The sequence below is a fragment of the Hippoglossus stenolepis genome, chromosome 1, assembly GCF_022539355.2.
Source record: "Hippoglossus stenolepis isolate QCI-W04-F060 chromosome 1, HSTE1.2, whole genome shotgun sequence".
In the NCBI taxonomy this organism is placed as follows: domain Eukaryota; kingdom Metazoa; phylum Chordata; class Actinopteri; order Pleuronectiformes; family Pleuronectidae; genus Hippoglossus; species Hippoglossus stenolepis.
The window spans coordinates 5,490,371-5,513,578 of NC_061483.1; the positions used below are offsets into that span (position 1 = coordinate 5,490,371).

Consider the following 23,208-nt stretch of genomic DNA (forward strand, 5'->3'; position numbering starts at 1 on the left):
CGATAATTTTGGGAACTCAGACACACATGATATCAACTTTTCCTTCATTGTGGATTCTGTGTCTCGCTGGAAGATTCATTTTAAAACTCTCCTTGTGCGGAGAATGACTTTTAAAAAGAATGGTTTTGTCCCTGAAAGGCCGTTAAACGGTGGGTTAGTCTAATCTAAAGTAATCTGTGATTGTTAGCTTGTCCGTCACACTAGATTCTACGTGTGTAAAGAAACAAAGTCTGTTTCGGACAAACACATCCACTGTGCAGTATGTCACCACATGTGTTATCCAGACCTGGATTCTCTCAGACTTCACGCCAAAGTTAGCAGCTCTGGTCTGTTCTGTATTGAATCTGGGAAAGTTGACACACCAGCAACTTCAAAATAACTTTGTTGTGAAATTCATAATTTAGGCCCGCAGATGTACGAACTTTTATTTATGTGCATGATATCTGTTCTGTTTGTGTACATCCTCACAAAGTGTATGATGCAATATGCACAGGAACAGTAGGGGCAGTGTGAGGATGTGAGTGAGATACGTCGGAAGCGTAGACTGAATATAAAGATGGACGACATGGCGGCTTCCAAAAGTGAAGCCAAAGCATCTCGATCTCCACCTGGTGGCTGGCTGCGGTATAGGTTATAAATTTCACCCCCTCCTCCATGTTAGTGGAAATAAATTTGGTTTCTGGCATTTTAGGTTCTTATCACACTGTTCAGTTGTTACTTTTTCCAACAAGTTTAGTTTTAATTTGTGGGGGTGAAACGTCATGATTGACAGCTGAGACGACTGCTGCTCAATTTATTCTTCCCAATGAACTCTTTTGTCTGACCTCTTGTCATAATCTGCCTCTAAGTGACTCTTTGCTTTGACCGTATCTGTTATTATTTCCTCCTTTATCTTGGGTTATTTCCTGCCTTTGTCTTGTTTGTCGCTGTTATCGTCGTCCCTCTTGTGTATTTAGTCTGTTTGTCTCTTCGTCTCCTCGTCCCACCTCATGCTCCTGCTCTGTTATCTGGAGTTATGGTTCTCTGAGTATGTATTTTTTTCTTGTTTGCCTGCCTGCACACTGGATCATCTGTAAGACATCCAATATTCTTCACTGCACCTTCGTGTCTGTGACCAGTGTTTGAATTTCGGGTCCGGAAACCATTGCACATAACGTCCTCGTCATACGGGACTCGTCCAAGTGTCTAATTTTAGCATCCAGACTGGGCTGTGGTGGAACAAGATGACAATTCAATTCCTTTCCTGCAATTGATTAGTTTGTTATTTCAGCCGACAAAACTTATAAATTCGACAAGAATCTCAGGTTGTGATGGGACATCGAAAAACAGAAACGGTGCCACCTACAGTCCATTTAGGACAGGCTCCTTTCTGCATGGTTAAAATAATTGTTATTCTTGTTCATTTGTAGAAAATTAAGGTAAAAAGAAATTGGTTTAGTTTTAAAAAAGACTGTTAGGAAAAGAGTTTCACACAGCAGACACTTCAGAGTCTGCTTCGTACAATGTGAGCATTAACAGTGACAGACAGTGGCGGGGATGGGCTCCTTCCTGTGGTCTGGCACCCACACAGACAGTCAGGATACTCCACAGATCCACAGCCACCATTCATGTAGCCGCACGGCCCAAAGATTACCGCACTGGTTCGGGCCACCGTGCCAACTACCACACAAAATGCTTACAGCATGTGGAAAGCATGCGCGCACGCTGAGCTCGAATAAGTGACCGTGTGGCAGCGTTTCAAACCCTCCATTGTGCTGTGTTTGAATGGAAGGTTTTTAAAGCCTCAGTATATACAGTGAGGCTGCACAGCGTATAAAGATCCAATTAAAACATTTCAGTCACGTCTGTGTTTCATTAGCTGCTTTTACAATTATTCTGCTCACACGCGGTGTCGTTTTCCTTTAAGATTATCATCTGGGGAGAGGTTTTTAAATCATCCATTTAAGTTGCGAAGAAGCAACATTAGGGCCTTTTAGCATATTGTTGACCTATGAGACAAAAAAAAGAAACAAATGTGCGGAGTTCACCAAAGATACTGTTTCTGCTGTAATTCAGAGACGTATTAATGTTCCAATTAGGTGCGAGGCACAAATGCAGCGTCTCGGGTGGAGGTGAACAGTCAGAGGTTCAGGTTCAAGCTCTTAGCGCAGACTCCCACCATCTGTGACCTTTTCCTGTGGCTAATAAGTGTTCCTGTATAATTACACGCTGCAGACCCCTGCGCCGCGGCAATAAAAGCACGAGCTTCATTAAAGGGCGGCCATGGCTGCTCTCGGGAGCCTCAGCACTAACTTGACTCTTGCCTTCCTTCCACTAATGCGGCCGAGACAATGATTCCTTTGACAGGATCCAGAAGGTTTTTTTTTCCTTTTTCTCTTAGCTGTGTATTTCGGCAAATATGCGAACGCCTCATATGAAGGTGAGAAGGAACACTCCTCTTATGATCGTCATGGCTCTGTGTGGTCTGATTTATTTCAGTCGGGAAAACAAACTCTGTGTTATCTGACTTGAATTATCTGTCAGCAGGGAGTTGTACCAGAGGAAATACAAGTTTAAGAGGATCTGCGTGTCCAATCAGAATCTTCCACATCATGTTTTAATTTAAAAACAAATCGACTCTACATGAATTTACATACACATTACATACACACGTAGATAATGAACATATCAGTGAAATCTTGCAGGTCAATATCCAAGTGTAACAACTACAGCGTTTTAAATTCTTTTTTTTTACGGTTGTGTTCAGGCACTTGGATAATGGTTCACCGGGTCTTCAAACACGACACATTTATTTTTAACCAGAACCACAACTTTCCCTGATCCTCAACCAAAGTGCCTCTCGTGCCTGAACCTAACCACCGACAACCAGCGACCACACTCTGGAAACACACTTCAGTAGAATGTGACAATAATACACCCAAGGCCACTTCCTGGTGACTCCTCTGATGCTAATGTTGGTCCCTCATTGATAAAATGTTGCCTCTCAACATTATCCAGCCAGTTATTACGTTTCCAGCTCACAAAACATCAATTTGGTGAAATATTGTTCAAGGAAAAATCACCTTTCATCAAATTTTTACACAGAAAAACGACGTAACTTCAAGTCAAGTTAATTAAACATTAGACCAGTGTGTAACTATTTTAATAACTTCATAAAAAGTAAACCAACTCGTTATATTTAACTAGATTTGATCTCAGATGTTCTAAACTGAGTTATGATGTTGAAAAGTGCTCAGAAAAACTTCAACTGATTCCATCTTTAACACATAAATTACATTCAATGTTTGACATTGAGTATTTTGATGCTGGTAAACAAGCCGTGCACTGTACACTCGTGTCAGAGCCCGTTTCTCATTTCAGAAGGGGAAAATATTCTTGAATTTCCAGCAGCGGAAGGAGTTTATGTGCGACCACCCACCTTGGATGGATGGTGGGTGGACGGCTCTTTTTCCCGGCCCGGCCGACTCGGGCTGGCTGCTTGGAGCAGTGTGCGATGATCTGACTGGCAGACGAGCGGCGGTGCAGAGTCAAAACAAGGGACCCGGTGCTCAGACTCAGATGTGAGTGTCTGTACGGCCAAATAAATGGAGCCTGTCTCGATGCAGAGACAAGTCCCTGAGAGCCAGTCGACTGTCGAAGGTGCTGCACTGAAATTCATCCTAACAGCAGATATATATATATATATGTGTCTGGATGTCTGACACAAGGAGGCCTCTTTGCAACATGGTGTTAAAGTAGAAAATAATATATTTGAAAGTTACCAACATGTTGATTCATCAGATATTTTTTCCCTTTAACACTTTTCAGGGGCGTTGCAACAGGTTAGGCAAAGCAGGTACTTGCCTGGGGCCCCAAGCTGAGAGGGGGCCCCCCCGAGAACAGCTGATGAACAGCAATTACATTTTTTGTGAGAACCCATTTGAATTCTTTGATTAGGAAACTGCAATGACACCATGGTTGGAAACCCCCTAACAAGGCCCCTCGCCACTGACTTTCTGTCAACACAGTTTGGTTTGTTTTGGATGTAGGGCCCCCTGGGTCCCTTTTGCCTGGGGCCCCCGATGTCCCTTGAAGCGCCCCTGATGCTGTTATTTGTAAGTGATTGTGTCCATTTCCTTGGTTCAGGCATCGTTAACCTCTTTCTGCACTGGTTGCTGTGGCAACAGCATGAGTGTGCATGGTATGCTAATAAATAAAACCCAAAAAGTCGAGCTGCAGGCGAGATGAGGAATACAGATGTATCCTCGTGCACTCGTGGTCATAGCGTTTAGTCACGGTGCTTAGCTCGGTCACATTAAGCAGAAGCAGCAGTGATGGAGGAGGCTGATACGCAGCCATGTTTCACGCCGCAGTCACAGCCGCCTAATTACGCTGTGGATCCGACATCAATATGCGTCACGCGTGGTGGAAAGACCATGGGACACGCCCCTTTCTTTGACGTGCTCTGGTTTGTAAACATCTACGAAAGGGTTCTGAATCAGATTTGCAAATATTTTCAATGTTCGTTTGTGTTTTTTAAGCCATTAACAGATTCAGTCTGACTGGTTCTGACAATCTGGAGTGTTTCACGCCCCCTGACAGGGATTTACACACTGTCCTCGCTGCAGTAAGGTGAACGGGTCATTTCTGTGATTCTCTGCTTTGTATCAACTCTCCCAGCAAAGTGCCAGATGGATTCACCGTGGTTGAATCATCTCTCAGTTTAATCATTTCTTATTGTCTCTGTGATATTCTTCATTTCATTTAACACGTCCGCCCCACGCTTTGTTTTATACTGATGACTATGAGTGTATGGATCTACTTCTCTGTTTCTCTGTTTGTCATCTCCTTCTTCCTGCTGTTGGCACGTACAGCTTTAGTTTTCTGAATATAACTAATTGGTGTCATCAGCGCTGCACAAACCAAACCTCCACCTGTCCACGCTCGGCCATTGTTCTAAAACAATGACAGAACCCTACCGTGCGGTTCTCTGCATATTTAAACGTTTCCTTCCAATGTGGAACAGGCAATTCCCCATGTTCCCCATCAGCTGCTCCTGCTGACCCCCACTCGGTGCAGCACAGGACTCGGTGTAAAGCTCCTATAGCTTTACTCTTATACTTGGTTCTCATTGCTTCACTTATTTTAAAGTTTTTAGTTTCTTCTTCTCAGTCAGTGAATAATCTCAGGGCGAATCAAGACGATTTTTACTTTTATCTCCATGCTCGAATGGCATTTTGCACTCGTAAATGTGCATATTTTTAAAAGTACTTTCTGGCCTTTTGCCTTTATTTTCAAAAGACGAAGTTAAGGAGAGATGGGGAAAACACACAGGAAAATGGTTCAGCCAGCTGGGAGACAATCTGCTGACCTGCCGCCCGAGACGTATGTGGTGTGCACCGTAACTGTTGAACTGTTAATGTAAATGAAGTGTGAGAATACATCGATACTGCAGAATAACCTTTCATAACATTGTTGTGGACCTCGTGCTCCATCCTCCGACTCTCTCATACGAACAGTGCTGCCTTCATACACCCACGTGCAGTGCACATGGGAGAATACACAACAGATACAGTTATAATTTGAATAAATGAAATATTCATTTACTTATTATTGGGTTTTGACGCAGGGGCCTCTCCTCATCATTTGTAATAATATTTAAACTATTTTTTCATTTCAGTGGTATTGAAAATAATGACATTGATTTGAAGTCATATGGCCCAGCCCTAGTTTTTGCGTAATCCTGCAGACAAACAAAGTAAAATATAACGTCCTCAGTGTCTGTTTTGATTTGATTCTATTCAGATTAAACTGACTTGGCTGCAAAGATGAACCAGAATCAGGTCAAAGACATAAATCTTCTCTGGCAAAACTACAGCAGACCATAAACCTGCTGTCCTGTCCACGGCTGCAGAGGGAATTATTATGTTGAATGCACCTCCAGTCGCACACAGAGATGCATTCTTCCATGATTTGTCTTCTCAGCCCACTCGCCGGCTGACACCAGAAGCTCATTGTGGCTGCTGGAGGCTGCGCCCTCGGACAGGCCGCTGTCCTTCATCCTCCCCTGCCCACTGGAAGAGAAGGAACAGGCAGCACATACAGGACTGGGTTATATAACATCTGTCAGTGCAGGTCTGACACCAGATCCTTCAGCTCAAGTATTTTGTTCAGACTCTCAAAGATGGGAGAGAGTTTCAGCCTCTGTGTATCCGCCACATGAAGACAGATGGTAATAGAGAGAAATGTAAAGATCTTAGATAGGAATTTAATAAATAAAAGATTTAATGAAGTAATGTGTCTTTGGTCCAGATGTTTGCGTTGTCATCAATATAGAACCAGAACCTTGAAGATGTGTCATTTAATTTGACTATAACTCTAAGTGTGTCCTCTTATTGGCTAATGGTTTCTGTCAGTTTGAAGGAAACCAGACAGATGAAGTGGTTCCACATTTCATAGGTTTTCTCATCAGTCTGCTAAATGTGCCAGATTTTTTTTTTTCCATCAAGTTCCAGAAGTGATTCACTGGGAAAACAGGGAAAAGGTTGAAAAACAAACTACCTCACAATGTTGAGAAAGTGATTACAAAAACATTCCTGGATCTGTCCCCTGATTCGGATCAACAGACAGGGGTACAAACATAACCTCATTGCCAACTTACGTTTGATTGGCTGTAGAACAAAATGAGCCAACTTCTGCGGGTGAGTCGGAAGACGACAACATCATGTGGCACACTGAGAACTCGTCTAACAGCTTATCAGCAGAACTTTGAAAATACATTCAGAATTTACAGAACTATTTCTTTCTGTGACGTAAACTTGCACATTGACCTTGACTATTAATTGAAATCTCTCTTTTTTTAATTGAACATGCACGGTCAAATATGTTTGAAATATTAGACATTGATGAAAAATATCTGAACTGTATGAATGTGTCCTTAAGCTGAACTTTATTATCTTAATCATCAGTCAAGCCAGGATCTGCGGCAGGTTAAAGTTTAAACCACAACAGTAATTAGGTTTTAAGTGGTCATGTGATAACACAGGCTCAAACCTGTTTGAACCTTAAACTGCAGCTGAGGTAATGACAGAGCAGCAGACCCAGTAAACAGCACTTCGGTGTCACTTCAACAAACTGACCCCCATGTTCTCCAGTGCAGGAGGGTGAAGGTGTTAGTGACTAAGTTTTATGCTAAATCAGAATTAAACAAGAGTCTCAAAGCTACAGAAAGTTTCCAGTGAGTCTCTACTGGCCCGACAGAGTCTGATCCCCAAACGTCTCATGATCGAGGTGTCGAAAGGCTCCGAATCTGGGAGTCTGCACAAGTTCAACATGGTGATTAATTAAAATCCTACCACATTTAACCCTTTGTAACAGGCGTAGGAATCAAGCACCGCCATGTGACGACAGAAGGAGACACAGAAACTTCAGCATGCCGTGACTTTTTGTTTTTGCAGAAAAGCTTTGACTCTTGCCAATCCTGCAGGAGGACGTGAAACCACAATCAGAGAATTTGGCTCCGGAGACTCACTGGTAAATGTTTTCATCAGAGCTGCATCATAAAATTGAGTTGTGCAGATTGCGCTGGCTGCCGTGCTTGTTTATTTTCCCCAAATTTCCTGTGCTTTGAGCAAAGCAGTGCATTATTTATGCCTCCCGAGTTGGAATCCCACAAAGTCCCCGAAGTCATTATCTTTTGAGTGAGACGCACCGAATGACGCCACCCCCGACTGCATATGCAAGACATTATAGTTTTATGATTACAGTTCTCCTGGCATTACTGTGTCATCTGTGCTGTGAGGAAAAGTTGTTGTCTGTATCACTAATGGTATATTTTACTCCCTTCAGAGCAAATATTCATTATTGCCTCTCATTTAAATCAATTTGTCTATTTGCGTTATTTTATATCCCAGTTATATTTGCTGAACAAATCCCAGTTCAGGAATTCTTCAGTGATTTTTGTTCATTAGATGAACGGAGGATATTATTCTTTAAATGCGACAAAAGTTAAACAATTAATCCGTTTAGCGACCGGGGATTTATCTCAAAGCTGCGGCCAATTTCACTTCAAAAGTTCCTTCCCCACAAAGTCCCAGTAAAGGTCCCTTCAGTCACTGCTGTGTCTCCTATTGCAGTAATTGTGTAGTTAAACGCAGCAGTCACCACTGGATAGAGTACAAGGTACATTATGTGAGTGATTACTCAGAGGACGAGTGACGCAGGACCGAACTTCCACTGCAGCTGAGCTTCGTAATCCCCTAATAAAAGAGGTTTGTGGGGATTTTTGCTGCTAAACGCCTGAATACTTCTTCCACTGCGAGAGTTAATTGAGCAGATTTGTCTTTTCAAAATTGCTGTTGTCTTGTTGCATTTGCGTTTCAATACGCAGAGAAGTAGTGGAGCTATCAGCGAGCATTCGGTTTGCATTCACTTTGCTCCCCAGTTAATTTTGGCTTGATGCCTTTTCACCGTTACAAACACAAGATGAAAAACGACCCGGTGCCGCGAAGCTGGTGCTCTGCTGAAGTGAGGATTGAGATGTAATGAAAATGCAAATGCAATTAATTTATTTTCTAATAGTTGGAAGTAATTTAAGTGGAGATAAGGCATAAAGCCTGGTAATTTGTTTTAAATTGGTTTTGTTTCTGGACTCGTAACATGATAATATAATAAAAAAGTACAACAAATAAATCATATCAAGCGGAAAAAGAGTTGATAACTGAGATAAAGACGTCGTGGTTGTTAAAGCGCAGCGTGATTCATCGCCAGCGGCAGAGACCTCGTCAAACTCACGTCAGAGTAATTCCTTCTGTTTTTTAGGGAAACAAATAAATCCAATACAACAATATGAAGCTGAAACTGCCTTCCAGTGGAATAATATTGAAAATATACACATGGGGGCAATGTGTTCAGATGATGTCAAAGGAATAGCTGGAGGTTTGGTGAACATAGGGGAGAGTGATGCAACACTTGTTCTCTGTTTGACTATTTGGACAATTCGTTTCTACTGCATTCAATTCACAGTTTGTCTGTTTATTACCGACATATAATGTTTATCATCGACAATATTTATTTGAGTGGAAGAAGTCAGATGCTGCAACTGACACCAGGGGACTAATGCAACATGTTAGATATATGCAATATATCCCATCATGCATTGCGCTTGCGGTGGAGAGACCAGAGGAGCGAGGGCAGCAGGAACAGTCCGACCCGTCTTATAAATTTAAATATGAACAGAGCAGAGAATCACAAACTGCGGAAGATGATCATTCAATATGTTTTTTAACTTAAAGTATTAACAGAGAGAGAAAATGCACAGAGTTTAAAAGCGTTTTATTATTTTCCCGATGAGCTCACTATGTAATCGTCTATGATATATAATAATATATTATATATATATATATATATATATATATATATATATAGTGAAGTAGGGAATAGTGAGTGGGAGATTTCAGACACAACCATGCTGGCTAGACAGACTGATATTGACACACGCTAACAATGTCAGTTAGAAGTCAACAAGATATTAATAAAATTAATCAATTTTTGAATAATTCATCTAAAAGGTCAGGACCGAAAGAAAGAAAAATGAAGCTGATAATTACTGCTGTAATTGTTCAAAAGTGTTTCGCTGTCTCATCTCCTGTTTATTCCTGATGTGTGTGAGCGAGGAAGCGAACGAAACATCTGCTTCTTGTGGCGAGGTGCGGCTTCGAGTGGAGTTCAACTTTGGTGAACTTTGACCTGCGATATTTGCTTCACATTTCTACATGAGTGACCGGGTCATCACTCTAGCATGTTTCTGATCGGAGGAAAGAGACTTCTGTCCCCTGTGTCTGCTTCACATAATTACTTTCTGGCGGAGAGATGAAAAGATCGATATCGCTGTCACATAGATTGATCATTTCACAGAGTGGGTTAGCTTAGCTTGGCCCAAACGACTGAAAACAGCTAACCTGGCTCCGTCCAACTATAACAACCCCTGTCAACCGGCACCTCTGCTCATTAATTAACATCTTGTAAAAACAACAACTCACCAAATGGTTACTGGCAACGGCACAGACACAAGAAAAGGTCGGTGAAACGTTGGTTTTACTCTGCATCAATTTAACTAATTAGACCAATTACTTTAACGTGATAATTAACCAGCTTTACAGGAGCTGGCAGCCAGATCATTTGTTACCTTTGGTTTGAGCCAAAAACCTGGAGGCTGCTTCCTGTTTCCAGTCTTTGTGCTAAGCTAATCTAAGATAATGAGCCACTGGCTGCTGCTGGATTCCTGTACAGTCATGAGAGCGGCAACAGGATCAAGGTGCTGTGCAGGAACATTACAAAACAATACAGAGACAATTTAATATCAGTAAGATGCAGTTTAAAACAACTTTAAAGCAAAATATGTGTGTGAAAATTTAGAAATAGGTTAAAAGGGTTTAGTCAGGGGTGTTGTTGGTTCTTTGCTCGTCTATCTGTAAAAGTCACTACTACACGCCACTGATATAAATGAAGTCCGGTCTCTGTGTTTCACTGCACTTTTATATGGGATGAATCATTTTTGCCGTCTGAGGATTTTCCAGTGACCGCACTTGGAATCAAACATCCACAAAACAGCCACATTGATTTCCTCTGAAAAGGATGAAATCAAAATGCCTTTGGTTTCTTATTGGTCTCGACAGAAAATAATGACCAAACACCCACTGGGCTGAATTCAGCTCTGTTCTGGCACAAAGACAGGTTCACATGAGGTTCACCCCCGCTGGATTATTACCTGTTTCTCTAAGGTCCACCAAGCTGCACACGCGCACAGACACAGAGCCAATAGAGGTCCGTGTCTTTTTTATTTTACACAGTGAGTCAAAGGATGTGAGCTAGCATGAGAAGCATCAGCTGCAGTCTGCCAGTCTGCCCTAAGGAAGACGACTGAGATTAAAAACAGACGAGAAGTGGGAAGAAGGGAAAAAACTTCCAGCAGCACTCACACACTGTCAGGTTGGTTTTAAGAGTTTGAGTAAAATATCCAAATATCTGACGTCAAGAGAAACTGTCTGTTAGAGCAAAATAAAATATTATTTTCATCTTTTCATTCATGGAACGTCTCCGAGGTTTAAACTTTGAGGAAAGTTGTGGACGAATTGAAACCTCCGGTGGTTAAAACAACAGCAATACATTCACACCATTCAACATAATTGTCTTTCTCCAGTGTTTTTAGTCCTAAGCAGTAAAACAGCACAGTTGGTGGCTTATGTCCATGAAAACTTTATCTTTACAAGTCAAATAAAGGCTTATCTGACGTTATGCCTCACAGGGATTCAGGATTTCAGAATAAAACTACAGTGCAACTACTGTGAAGCCGTTTTCAGACACAAACTCCAGAAATATCCGTGTGTTTCACTTATGACAAATGCTGCAGTACATTGTTCAAATAGATGACACTAGCGTCACATCACTTCCGTCACAGCTGTCATCCTGACATCCAATTAGCAGCTACAAATCATGTTAATTAACGATGTTGTGTTCAAATTACCAAACGACACAAGACGACAAACCAGGAAATGTCTTGTTTTAATCCTGCACATCCCTCGGGGACGGTAATTAATGTTTTGAAAACCAGACTTGCAGAAAGCCTTAAAATGAATGTTGCAATTCCCCGCGTGTGGAAAAGGCTTAGAGTTAAAAATCAGAGTTTAAAAGTGGATCCACATCAGCACTTTGAGACATGAGGCTCAAACCGGGGGAAAAAAACATTAAATATATTACAAGTTTTTTTCAAGTAAAACTGAATTACCAGCCGTTCTGAAATGTCTTTTGTAATGACACGGACATTGAGCGTGCATTAAAATAGATTTGTTCTTGGGCCATTATCTCCGGCTAAAGAGAGAAATAACTTCATTAGAGGTGAAGGGGGCAAACTGTGAGACTGAGCAGCTGCCGCAGAAGACAGACAGGAGGAGAAAACTAAGAATGGAATAGATGAGGTGTAAGTAAAGCTAAAGCACGCAGCAGCTAAAGCAGTTAAATATATTCGAATTGTGAAAATCGAAACTAGAAGAACATCAAATTTAAAAAACACAAACAAAAACATCATTTAAACTATATAGCATCAAAGATATTCAAAATATGCAGCCTATGATTATGAAAATAAAGGCATTAAGAAATCTGAAATATACACCAATTAAAAAAGCAAAGAAATGAATATTGACAAATGGATAAATCTGCAATGTGCACATACAGGTGCATAGTTGTCAGTATTTGTACATTCATTATTAGTCAGAGATTTTTTTAATCCAAATTTGTGTGTAAAGGTTGTGCATGCGTGTTTATTGTAATCTTTTTTTGGGGGAACTGTATTCTATGGTATATTGATTCAAAGCTATGTTAGATCAGCTCAACTGTAGAATCTAGCAGCACTAATAGGCCCTGCAATGCAATGGTAGCATCGTATGGTCACATGTAGATGTTCAGCAGGTTCGGGGAGTAAGAAGACAAACATTTGCCAAATTAGCATTGAACACAAAGTAGACTACAGCTATAAGGCTAATGTCATTATCTCTGCAGGCATTTGTTTATTAATGAAGGGGCTACGTAAAAAAGCTAGAGGGGTTAGCTAATTGATTATGTTTCATCCCGAGAGGGAACTTAATTTCCAGTAATCGCTACAACTAAAGTCAGGGGATCACAGAAGTTCACAGTGGAGGATTTGGACCAATCCATCTTATATATTGAGACACAAGTGACATTTTGACCTGCTGATGGCGCTAAAGGAAAAAGTGGGAGTCAATAAAGTGAGTGGGTTTCCTCCTCAAGTCACGTTGGATAACTGTACAAACTTTCATGGCATTCCATCCAGTAGTTGTCTGGATATTTCAGTCTGACTCCTCAGAGCCGTGCAGCTATGCAGCTTCCATGGTTTGAAAGAACTGCAGTTTTGCTGCAGAGCACAAACTCTACAAAGACGGATTTCAAGTGAGCTGATCTCATCCGTCCACACGCTGCAGCATGTGGACATCAGCTGCCAGTCTGAAGCCGGGGAGTCCTGAAAAACTTCAGATCAAATACCACGACCCCCTCACGTGCGCACACATCCGTTCACATGGGAATTAAGATTGTGATTTTACATTTACAAAAGCCTGCTGTGCACTTTGGAGCGGGTGCAGAGATTCTGTTAGTTTTGCAAACACTAAGACAACCAGGTGGCTAGAATGTTTTGCAGCTGTAAGAAGAGACGCTTCTACATCAGCAGCTTTGTCTTGTGAGAGCCGAAGCAGTAAAACAGTATAAAAACAGAGACACAGTTTCATACACACGCACAAAAACAAATGATAGCATCATCAACTTTAAGGATACAAAGGACTTCTGGCTTTACAGATTCCTCGTTTGAGGATCCACAGACAAGGCAATGCATCTTCTGTACTGGCTGCACTATCTTAATCCTCCCTGACCCACAATCTGTCAGGAAATACAATAGAAGCAACCGATAATGAAAAACGATAAGAGGGAATATTGGAATTTCTCTTTGTGTTACGTTCTAAATGGGTCTGAGCTGCTGCACAAGCAAACTCTCGAAAGTTTGCATGATGCATGATGTCACTGCCACCGTGCTGCAGGCACTGGGCACGCTGGGTCATGGTCTCACTGCCAGAGGGTTGTGGGAGAGCGTTACAGAAAGTGGCGCCTGGATATAATTGGAAGTAAACTGTGACATAAGGGCCCAAAGTGAGCTGAGGAGCAGCCAAAAACATTTTCATGGGAGATTTTCTCTTGTGTCTAATTGTGTGAGTCTGAGTGAGTGTGGCAGACGTTTGCTGCAGCGTTGGACACAGACTTTTCCAAATATGCACCCTCCTCTGTGTCTGAGTAGAAGTCAGATGATATGACCCATTTAAGCTCAATGACACCAGAGAATACGTGTCAAACTGTATTGTTTACGTTGGATATTTCAACACAACTTTTTGAGACCAATTGGCATCGATTGTGTAGATTAATACCAGGAATATGAATTAGACATGGGCTGCTTTCCCCCAGTAATTCCAGCAATTTTATGCACAGACTAGAATGTCACTCAGTACAAAATTTAATTGAATCAAGCCGCACCAAATTGCTCAAGACTCAAAGAAATCCCTCCTCTAAATATGCCAGATTTTTTAAAAGAAATCAAAATCCATGAATTATTCCCTGGAGAAAATGTCCTATCTCGCAATGTTGAAGAAACAAAATCTTGCATCCATCTCTTTGTTTGGATCCACAACAAAAATGTAACGAGCTCTTTCTTGGCTCCTTCCACCATGTTTCAATAAAGTCAGTTCATTTTAACCTGATCCACCCGACATGAAAACAGACACAGCTGTGAAAGTACAGACCTCCTCGGTGGAGATGAACCTATTTGTACTTTGGCAAAACTCTCTGATTAACTTGAAATAAAACTTAATTCAGTTGTTTTTATGTTTGTAATATGTTTGGAAATACGTGTTCTTTTCTCAGTGCAGGTGCTCGATGATATGCAGCCCAGTAAAGTGAGTTAATCTTATAATGTTAAAGTGTAGTTGACACTGACTCTATTTCAGGCCTTTAGCTGTGCACCCTTTAGTTTAACTGTTTGGTGTAAATATGAGGAACAACTATGAACACGGGTTTCACTGCCACAGATTTGAGTCAACAGAGTCACAGCGTCACCATAAGCTCAACAATTCCGAAAGTAACACTTATTGCCAGACCATTGCAATACACTGGCTTTGATTTTCTGCCTTTGTTTACTTGCCATGTTCTTTGAACTAACATGTTCTTTTCAGACCCTGTCATTTTCTGACTTCAACGGTTCAGAGCATTGCCCCATCACCTGATCACCACCTGCACAACTGCCTCTTATTCCCCATGGAAACACATGGTGTACACTATATATACAATAAACTCTGTTATTCTATATATTCATCCACAAAAACTCTTGTTTGGAACATTTGATCCCTGGCGTAACCGACCTGCCGGCTCCCTTCTGGACACACTCCCCCCCCGACAGCCAACATCTGTTCTGAACATAGAACAAACTCTGCTTTCACCTCCTCTGCCTTCGTACTCTGTTCTCACACACAACACCGTCCAGAAATGAGGTAATAAGTGAGCCCAATATACTGAGCTCTTAAATATATGAACTAACTAACAAGGTTTCCAATAACACAATACAGTCTCAGCTGGTTCCAGCAATTTAAAACAAAGGGAAGCTTTTCTGCAATCACAGGGAGAACTATTAGAGTCTAATCGCTGAATCATTTCCAATCAACCTTGGATCGTCTGCCGAGCCGGGGCTTAATCCAGACTTGGTCAATTTAGCTCAAAGTTGGAGGCACTTTGGTGCAAATAAGGATGATTCGTGTTGTTATGTAGTAGATTTCAAATTCCTTCCAATATCTAGAGCGAGAGGATCAGATAAACGTCACCAGCTCACACAACAGAGACTTCGTAAGAGGAAGAAAATCTCTGGATTGTGTTCCGTGTTCCAGCTTCGTTGCAAAATTAGGGAGGTCACAGAACCAGTTTTCTTTTATTATACGCCTACTCCTGTGTAAGTAGGACACTTCTTCACAATGATTGAATGTTAATGTGCCAGAAGGACTTCAAACTGCGACAGAGTGACACACCCTGAACTCAGAACATGACTTCATTTTCCATTTTCCTGTTTTTTTTTTTTCATCTGACACCATATTGAAATTCCTTCTGCAGAGTGGTGACACAGGGCAGCCACCATTAAGCCTCTCTCGGCTGCCACTCTATTCCCTGTCTACAGGAGTTAGCGCTGCAGGTTTCTAATAAAAGTGGAGCTGCACACATGTCAATGTATAAGATTAATGTTAGCATAAGGAATACCTTAGTGTATAAGTGTAAAATCTCTGAGACTTGAGTTTGAGAAGAGGACGTCTGTGTTTCCCTGATATTAAAGTTAGACATTATGAAAGAAAAATGGAACATAAATTCAAAGCAGGATCATTTATTGCCTTTGTCGACAATAGTTAAAGCAGACGTTTCATAGAAGATATGTACTGTATGTTACATAAATGGTTTTTCCTCCCAATGGTGCCAATAACCTCTTTGCACAAATGAGGAAACCAGGAGGGAGGAAAGTCCCTGGTTTTATACAATGTGGGGTAAAGCTTCCACGTCCGTGTGTCCTTTATGTTGCCTCATCCCGAGTGTAAACTGTGGGCTCAAAGTCTGGTCAGACCATGTGTGCTTAAACTACATTACTGTACAGTTGGCACTTTTTCACGGAGTACAGTGGTGGATGCTCTGGATATTCTAGTTCCTTCTTTTCCAAATTTGTTTACACAAGCTTATTTTAAATTAAAAAAAAGACAGACTTTTTTTACAAAATAATTTCCGCTGACAGGAAAAAACAAGCTGTTTGTATGCCGCACTCAAAATACCATCAACACAACATCCTTACATCTCGGTTGCTCATAAATACCAACGAGCAGCGTCTTCCTTCAGAAAACTCATAATTAAGGGGCCACGGCCTGCGTGTAATTCGCAGAAGAAAGATGCTTGTAAAGCAAACATGGAGGGGAGCTTTGTAATTGTGAAGCACGTGGCAGTACAGCATGCAAGTCCCTGTGGTTATGTGCCTACTACATAACACAAAGTCTGTGGACTGCCTGGATGCAGCTCCGCGGGGATCCTTGGCTTCACATGAGGAAAGATTTAAAGGCTCCATTTGTAAGTTTGTGCTAGAAAACATTAGGATTAGGTTGTGTTTACCAGTCTAACAGAAATGTTGAACAACAGCATTCGGCACAACATTTTCTTTGCCTTTTATATCACTTCTTTGGTATAATTGAAGTTAGCACCCTACACAACTTGCCTGGCCCGGATGTGGAATGTGTTTATGTATATATAAAGTTGGACGACGCTTCTCCACTTCCTCCCAATTTCTAGAAATTAAGCCAAAATATCCCAGATACAAACGTTTTGAGAGCCTGCACAGTAGCGATCAGGAGATTGAGCCTTGATATCAAGGTTTCACCAATACGCAACTGTCAATCATGATGTTTCACCCTGTTTTTATAGCATCAAACCAAACTTACTAGAAATTGAGCATTTGAGCATCGATCGATGTGATAAAAACTACCACAAATTACAAAGAACATTTTTTTGACGTCTATTTTGACTTCGTACTTTGGCCCATGCCCCATCCGTTAACATGGAGAAAGAGGGATTTATAATATATATACTGCAGCCAGCCATCAGGGGGCAGTCAAGACGCTTTGGTCTCACTGCTTTGGCTTCACTTTATTTAGAGTCTGTCGTTCTACTGGAGTCAGCATGCTCACCAGCCGGCCACTTTCTGATAGCGAGCATTTGGAATTATAATATCTTGTCTTATAGATTTAAAGATAGTTGCATGCGACCCTCTTGTTTGGTGGGAGAAAATATATATGACGTAATGCACCTTTAATCTCAATTATATGTATTTAAAACGGTAGAACAGCAGAAAAGGCAACATTCTTCTTAAATTTCAAATCTAATTTCAAAACAAAGTTTTTATGAATGTTTGATATGTGTTTAATTATTGTGTTTAACTTCATAATATTTTCCTCTGTTTCATGAACTGATAATATTTCTCTCGTTTTAATTCCCTTTTTTCCTGTATGTTCAGCATATCAACAATGTACCATGTAAATAAAATGTACGATTAATTCCCAGAATATATCAACAAAAGTGAAAAAGTTAAAGTAATTTTGCTTCAACACTGAACTTGAAACACAAACCTCTTTATTTGACACAACACAATCTGCTCCGACTGCCGTCACACAGATTAGTGTTTAACACTGACGTCCTCGAGTGCTGCCTGCAGTCTTACCCATCACACATCTTAGGTCAACAAGAATAGATATACGCTGCTCTATTTCAAAACTTTATATAAACAATGAATACATATCAAGGTGTTCTGTAATAAAGATATTGGCACTCACAGTATTTACTTACTTCTAATAACACACTGTACATTTGACAAGATTACACTGCCTGCACAGCACAGTAAAGTAAAGGCCTTGCATTTTAAATCCCGTCTCAACCTTTTAGCACCTTAATAGCAAAAAAACTAAAAAACAGATAGGTGTCCACTTGTAAACAGTCTTTTATCACTTCTGAAACATTCATGTGGAGGATCAGCGATTAATAGTTGCTCATGTGAGGAGCTGTAACTCAGCTTCTATATGAGGAGTTTTCCAAAGATAGTATATTTAACGTCTGGGGTCAGAATTAAAACATAAACACATATTATTCAGTATAGAATATAGACACTGACACATAAACTGCCCGAAGTGTCCAAAACATGACGTCGTCCTCCGGTGAATCAAAGAAATCTCTGCAAACATCACCCTGTTTTTTAACCTTTTTGATTGGCTGACTCATAATGCCATTGTTTTTTGCACTTACACACACATACACACACAGACACACACACACACATACACAAACCTGTGACAGATGAATTCAATGCAAAAAAATTACCATTGTTAAGGATGACATTTAACAAACATGACAGCTTTCTTTTACATTCTGGGGAAATGTGAATCTCATTTGTTTCCAGCCAGGTTTAGTGTGGTGATGTAACCACCACTGTGTGTGTTTATGGTTTGTAGGGTGTGTTATTATTACTGACACTGGCCACAAGTCACAATGGTCTCTATACACTGTCACATGATATATTTGTTTTTACTGTAATGTTGAAAGAAAGTATGTTATATACTGTTCAGACTCTTTTAAAGGGTCAGTTCACTCAATAAACTGTTTTCTGACCGTTTGAATTTACTAGATTCTGAGATATCCCTCTGAGATTTCTCACTCACATCATAAAAATAATATAATAAAATAATATAACATATAAACTTGTCAGATCTCTTCACAACAACACCTCAAAACTTCAGAAATGTATCGTTGGGGAACCTTGAGCTGGGCTTGTTTTCTCTATATGCTGTTTAGTTGTCTTTATTCGATATTTTGCAGTTTGTTTCTGGACAGAAAGGATTCATTTTTGCCATGTAATTATTTAATGCTGAGGGCACAACAAACAAAACGCAATTCACCTTCATTGTTCTGGCTCAGCACAGACATATTAAACTCTCAGAGGGCCATAGGCTAGAATTAGCTCATGCACTCAGCATGTATACACTGGGGCCCCTGTTTTCCAATCAGGCTATAAAGAAGACTATACATGGGGCTTCATTATATGACCAGAAAGCAATACTCCTCGTATGGTGGAAAAATCTGTTGTGGGAAAGTTGATTGAACCCGGCTGCCTGGTTGCTAATCCAGCTTTGGAAGCGGATCCCTCTCGAAATCTGGGTAAATACATAGTTTGTTGATTTTTGAAGTGAAAAAAAGTGAAAACAGCCCCTTCTCCAAACAGACATTAAATATCAGCCTTTCTTCAAATGCTAATGTACTCGTTATATTTCATGAACTTGTGTTGTGGGATATGTGTGGAAGTCAGAAGTTAGTCAAACCCTATTTTTAGCAGATATCACAGTTTTGCAAATGCCTTTTGTAGCCAGATAAGAGTCTTTCAAGTCTTGATTAAGGAATTTTCCTTCATTGCAGATAACTTCAAATTCTGAGATATGTTTCTGCTGTGTTGCACACACAGCAAGTTTAATATCAGTTTGAAGTTATTCATGATGTATTTCAGTTTCTTAAATGACTCATTTACGTTTAGAAATTTGCTGACATTTACTGGAATCTATTCTTCCCGCTATGTTTCGTGTGTCAGTTGCTGCCGCACAACCCCCCCCCCAAGTATAGTATTTCCCCCCCTATGTTAAACAGCTGTCAAAGTGTGAGTTACTAATAGTGCGTTCCATTTGAATTGGGAAGTCAATCTTTCAGAGTTCCCAGTGGGACATTTTAACTGGAATGACCCCTGAAGTCGGATTTCCAACACGGAGAGTCCAAACAACCCCCAGCCATCGACCTGTTCTTTAGGTGAACTGACATTTTAAGCTTTGACTTTAAATCCCTGATATTAGTTTTCACCCTTGCCTCCACCAAACGGTCTCATTCAACCATAAAACTTAGAATAGAAAAAAATGAAATAGAGTGAGGTTTAATTTCACAGGCGTAAATCCCAGTTTATTTCCAAATGATCTCCTAAGAACTTTCCTGGAAAGAGCCCTGCCATTTAATAAATCATTATATTACTTTTGCATGGAAATTCATCTGGAAGTCAATAGTAAGCTCAACACAATAGAACAGACTAAAATAAAGCTCCTGTAACTCTCTTGTTTTCCTGGAACTGGTACAAAACTGCATAACTCTTTCCAGATATCTGGAAAATATACATTTATAAAGTATTAAAGGAAATAGCTCACGGATTTAGGCCACTTTAGGCAATAATGCGGCACTTCTGGACTTCTTGTAGCCTGAACAAAATGAAAGTGAGCCTAAAGTGCAACCATAAAACAACAAATGTGGCCAAAATATACCAAAACAAATATGGGCTTTGTCTCGCTAACACCCGGTGATCTAGGCAACATGTGTTCTGACTATGAAAGGTGAATACGGCCCAAATAGAACACAACTAATTTGGGCCATCCTTGGTTGACGCTATGGCTCGCTTGTGGCCAAGATCTGGCAAACAGGAGCAGACCGCCCAAGTGCCATCATTCCACGCATGTGTGTGCCAGATGACAGCGTGGGCCAAATCTGGGCCAAAACTATGTTGCACTAAGGGAAAGGACCTTTAAAATAAACTACGATAAAGCCGTGGCTGAGGATGATCAGGGACAGTGTTAGCCACATCCGGGCCAAAACAATTTTACTCATAGGGAATTGATATGTAATATAAACTACGATAAAGTTTGTTAGGAAACTTTATTCAGAACTTCAAGTTGTCGTTCTCATGGCATGGGTGCGGATGATTGGGGACAACGTTGGCCAAATCCGGGCCAACACAATTTTGCTATTTGAGAAAGAACCTGTACTATAAACTACGATAAAGTATGTTAGGAGACTTCAGAACTTCATGTACTCGTTCTTCGGTCTCGTGCCGTGGCTGCTGATGATCGGCGACAGCGTGGGCCACAACTGGACCAAAACTATTTTACTCTGACGGAACTGATGTGTAAAATAAACTACGATAAACTATGCTAGGAAACTCTTTCAGAACTTCATGTTCTCGTTCTTCGATCTGATCGATCTCGTGCCGTGGCTGCGGATGATCGGCGACAGCGTGGGCCACAACTGCGCCCAAACTATTTTACTCTGACGGAACTGATGTGTAAAATAAACTACGATAAACTATGCTAGGAAACTCTTTCAGAACTTCATGTTCTCGTTCTATGGGCTACTTAGTCTCGTCCCGTGGCTAAGGATGGTCAGGGACAGCGTGGGCCAAATCCGGGCCAACAGAATTTAGCTATTTGATAAAGGACCTTTAAAATAAACTACGATAATGTATTTTAGTTGACTTCAGAACTTCATGTACTCATTCTTCGGTCTGATCGATCTCGTGCCATGGCTGCGGATGATCGGGGACAGCTTGGGCCAAATCCGGGCCAACACAATTTAGCTATTTGAGAAAGGACCTTTAAAATAAACTACCATAAAGTATTTTTCGACTTTCTTCAGAACTTCATGTACTCGTTCTTCAGTCTGCTCAGTCTCGTCCCGTGGCTGCGGATGATCAGGGACAGCAGCTCGTGTTTGTCCCTCAGCCCCAGCGAGACGTCCAGCGTGTCCTTCAGCACGTCGCGCGTGTGCACCATCATGCTGAGGAAGTCGTCGTTGAGCCGGTGCTCCTCGCGCAGCTCGCTCTCCTGGCTCTGCTTGAACTTCACCTCCAGCTCCAGCAGAGACTTCTCGGAGTTCGTGAACGCCTCGCCGATCTGCGCCGTCTCCCTGCGCAGGTACTTCCCGTAGCTGTCCTCCCCGTCCAGGTCGTAGGAGATGCTCTTCCCGATGCCCTCCAGCACCCGCGCCGCGTCCTCGATCTGCCGCTTCACGATGGTGAAGTCGTCGCGGATCATCGCGTCCTGGTCCTCGTCGACGCCGCACTTGCGCTCGTCGGTCATCTTGAACAGCATCTGGCACTTCTCCGGGTCGTCGTTCTCCTCGTAGTCGCCGTCCGGCACGAAGTAGTGATGGAAGGTGCCGTTGGACATCTCCGGATGCAGCGGTCCGAGGTACGAGGCGGCGCACATTGTCCACAACACCCCGGCGCACAGGAGCCAGTGGAGAGGAGCCATGGCGCGTCCGCTCGTTGTCCACAAACACACGGTTGTTGAATTGTTAATAAAAATAAAAAAAAGTTTAAACGTCAGCTCGAGCCTCACACAGACTATTTGACTCCAGCCCGGCGGAGAAACCCAAACATCTCACCCGGGTTTAAACCTCCAAAAGTGCGCAGTTAGTTTCCTCCTCCAAGTCTCCTCTTCCTCCTCCCGGATAGAAAAACAACCTCTCTCCTCTTCCTCTTCCTCTTCCTCGTCTTCTTCTTCCTCTTCGTCTTCTTCACTCCAGGCTGCCAGCTCCCATCGCTGCCACTCGTCCGTGTGTGTGAGCGTCTCTCTGAGCGGTCGTTCTCCTCCTGACTTGTCTCGGTGCCTCGAACGCAACATCTGGATGTCTCAAGTGCCTCTCTGGGCTTTTTTGTCTAATAATAATACCCCAGTGCTGCTCTCAGGTTACAGCCCCTCCGTCACTGACAGGGCTGCATTCAGTCTGCACCCGGGGGCCAGCAGCTGCTAAAGTCTGCACCCAAACGGGGAGAATCACTTTGGGTCAATGCACAAGTTCAAAAAGTTTTATTAGACCATTTAGAAATAAGTTTAACCGCTTATCTAAAGGCCTGCAATACAATAAAAAACGCGAAAGTCCTGTAATTATCCTACATTTATAGAACTTGAGGACTTGTGGAAGAAACGTGGATTCAATTGGACGTAGTATTTCTTGTAGTAGTATTGTTGTAGATTACAAGTTCAAAAAGTTAAATTAGACGATTGAGGAATAAGTATAACCACTTGTTATTCACCTGAAATACAATCCAACTCAAATGTCCTGTGATGAGTAGCCTTCATTTATAAAACTTAAATGTCTTACTGTGGTGCTGTAGGTTATTGGATCATTTGTACATTATTTATTTTTTAATTATACTTGCCTGAGGTGGAGTTAACCTTCTAATTAAAATGCTACTCAGGCATTGTTGATAACATTTTATTCTTGTACGGCTCTTACAGGCTTTTTATC

General features: G+C 41.5%; 1 protein-coding gene across 1 annotated transcript; it reads right to left on the reverse strand.

Annotated features, from left to right (window-relative positions):
- Positions 1–17,719: 17,719 nt before the first annotated feature.
- fibinb (fin bud initiation factor b) lies at positions 17,720–22,606 on the reverse strand. The gene has a single exon (XM_035153823.2). The coding sequence runs from the start codon at positions 22,206–22,208 to the stop codon at positions 21,588–21,590; it is 621 nt and encodes a 206-aa protein (XP_035009714.1). The 5' UTR covers positions 22,209–22,606; the 3' UTR covers positions 17,720–21,587.
- Between the last annotated feature and the right edge of the window lie 602 nt (positions 22,607–23,208).

Bases quoted from the DNA above. Each gene is read 5' to 3' on its own strand.
- fibinb (XM_035153823.2), bottom strand. From the start codon at position 22,208: ATGGCTCCTCTCCACTGGCTCCTGTGCGCCGGGGTGTTGTGGACAATG.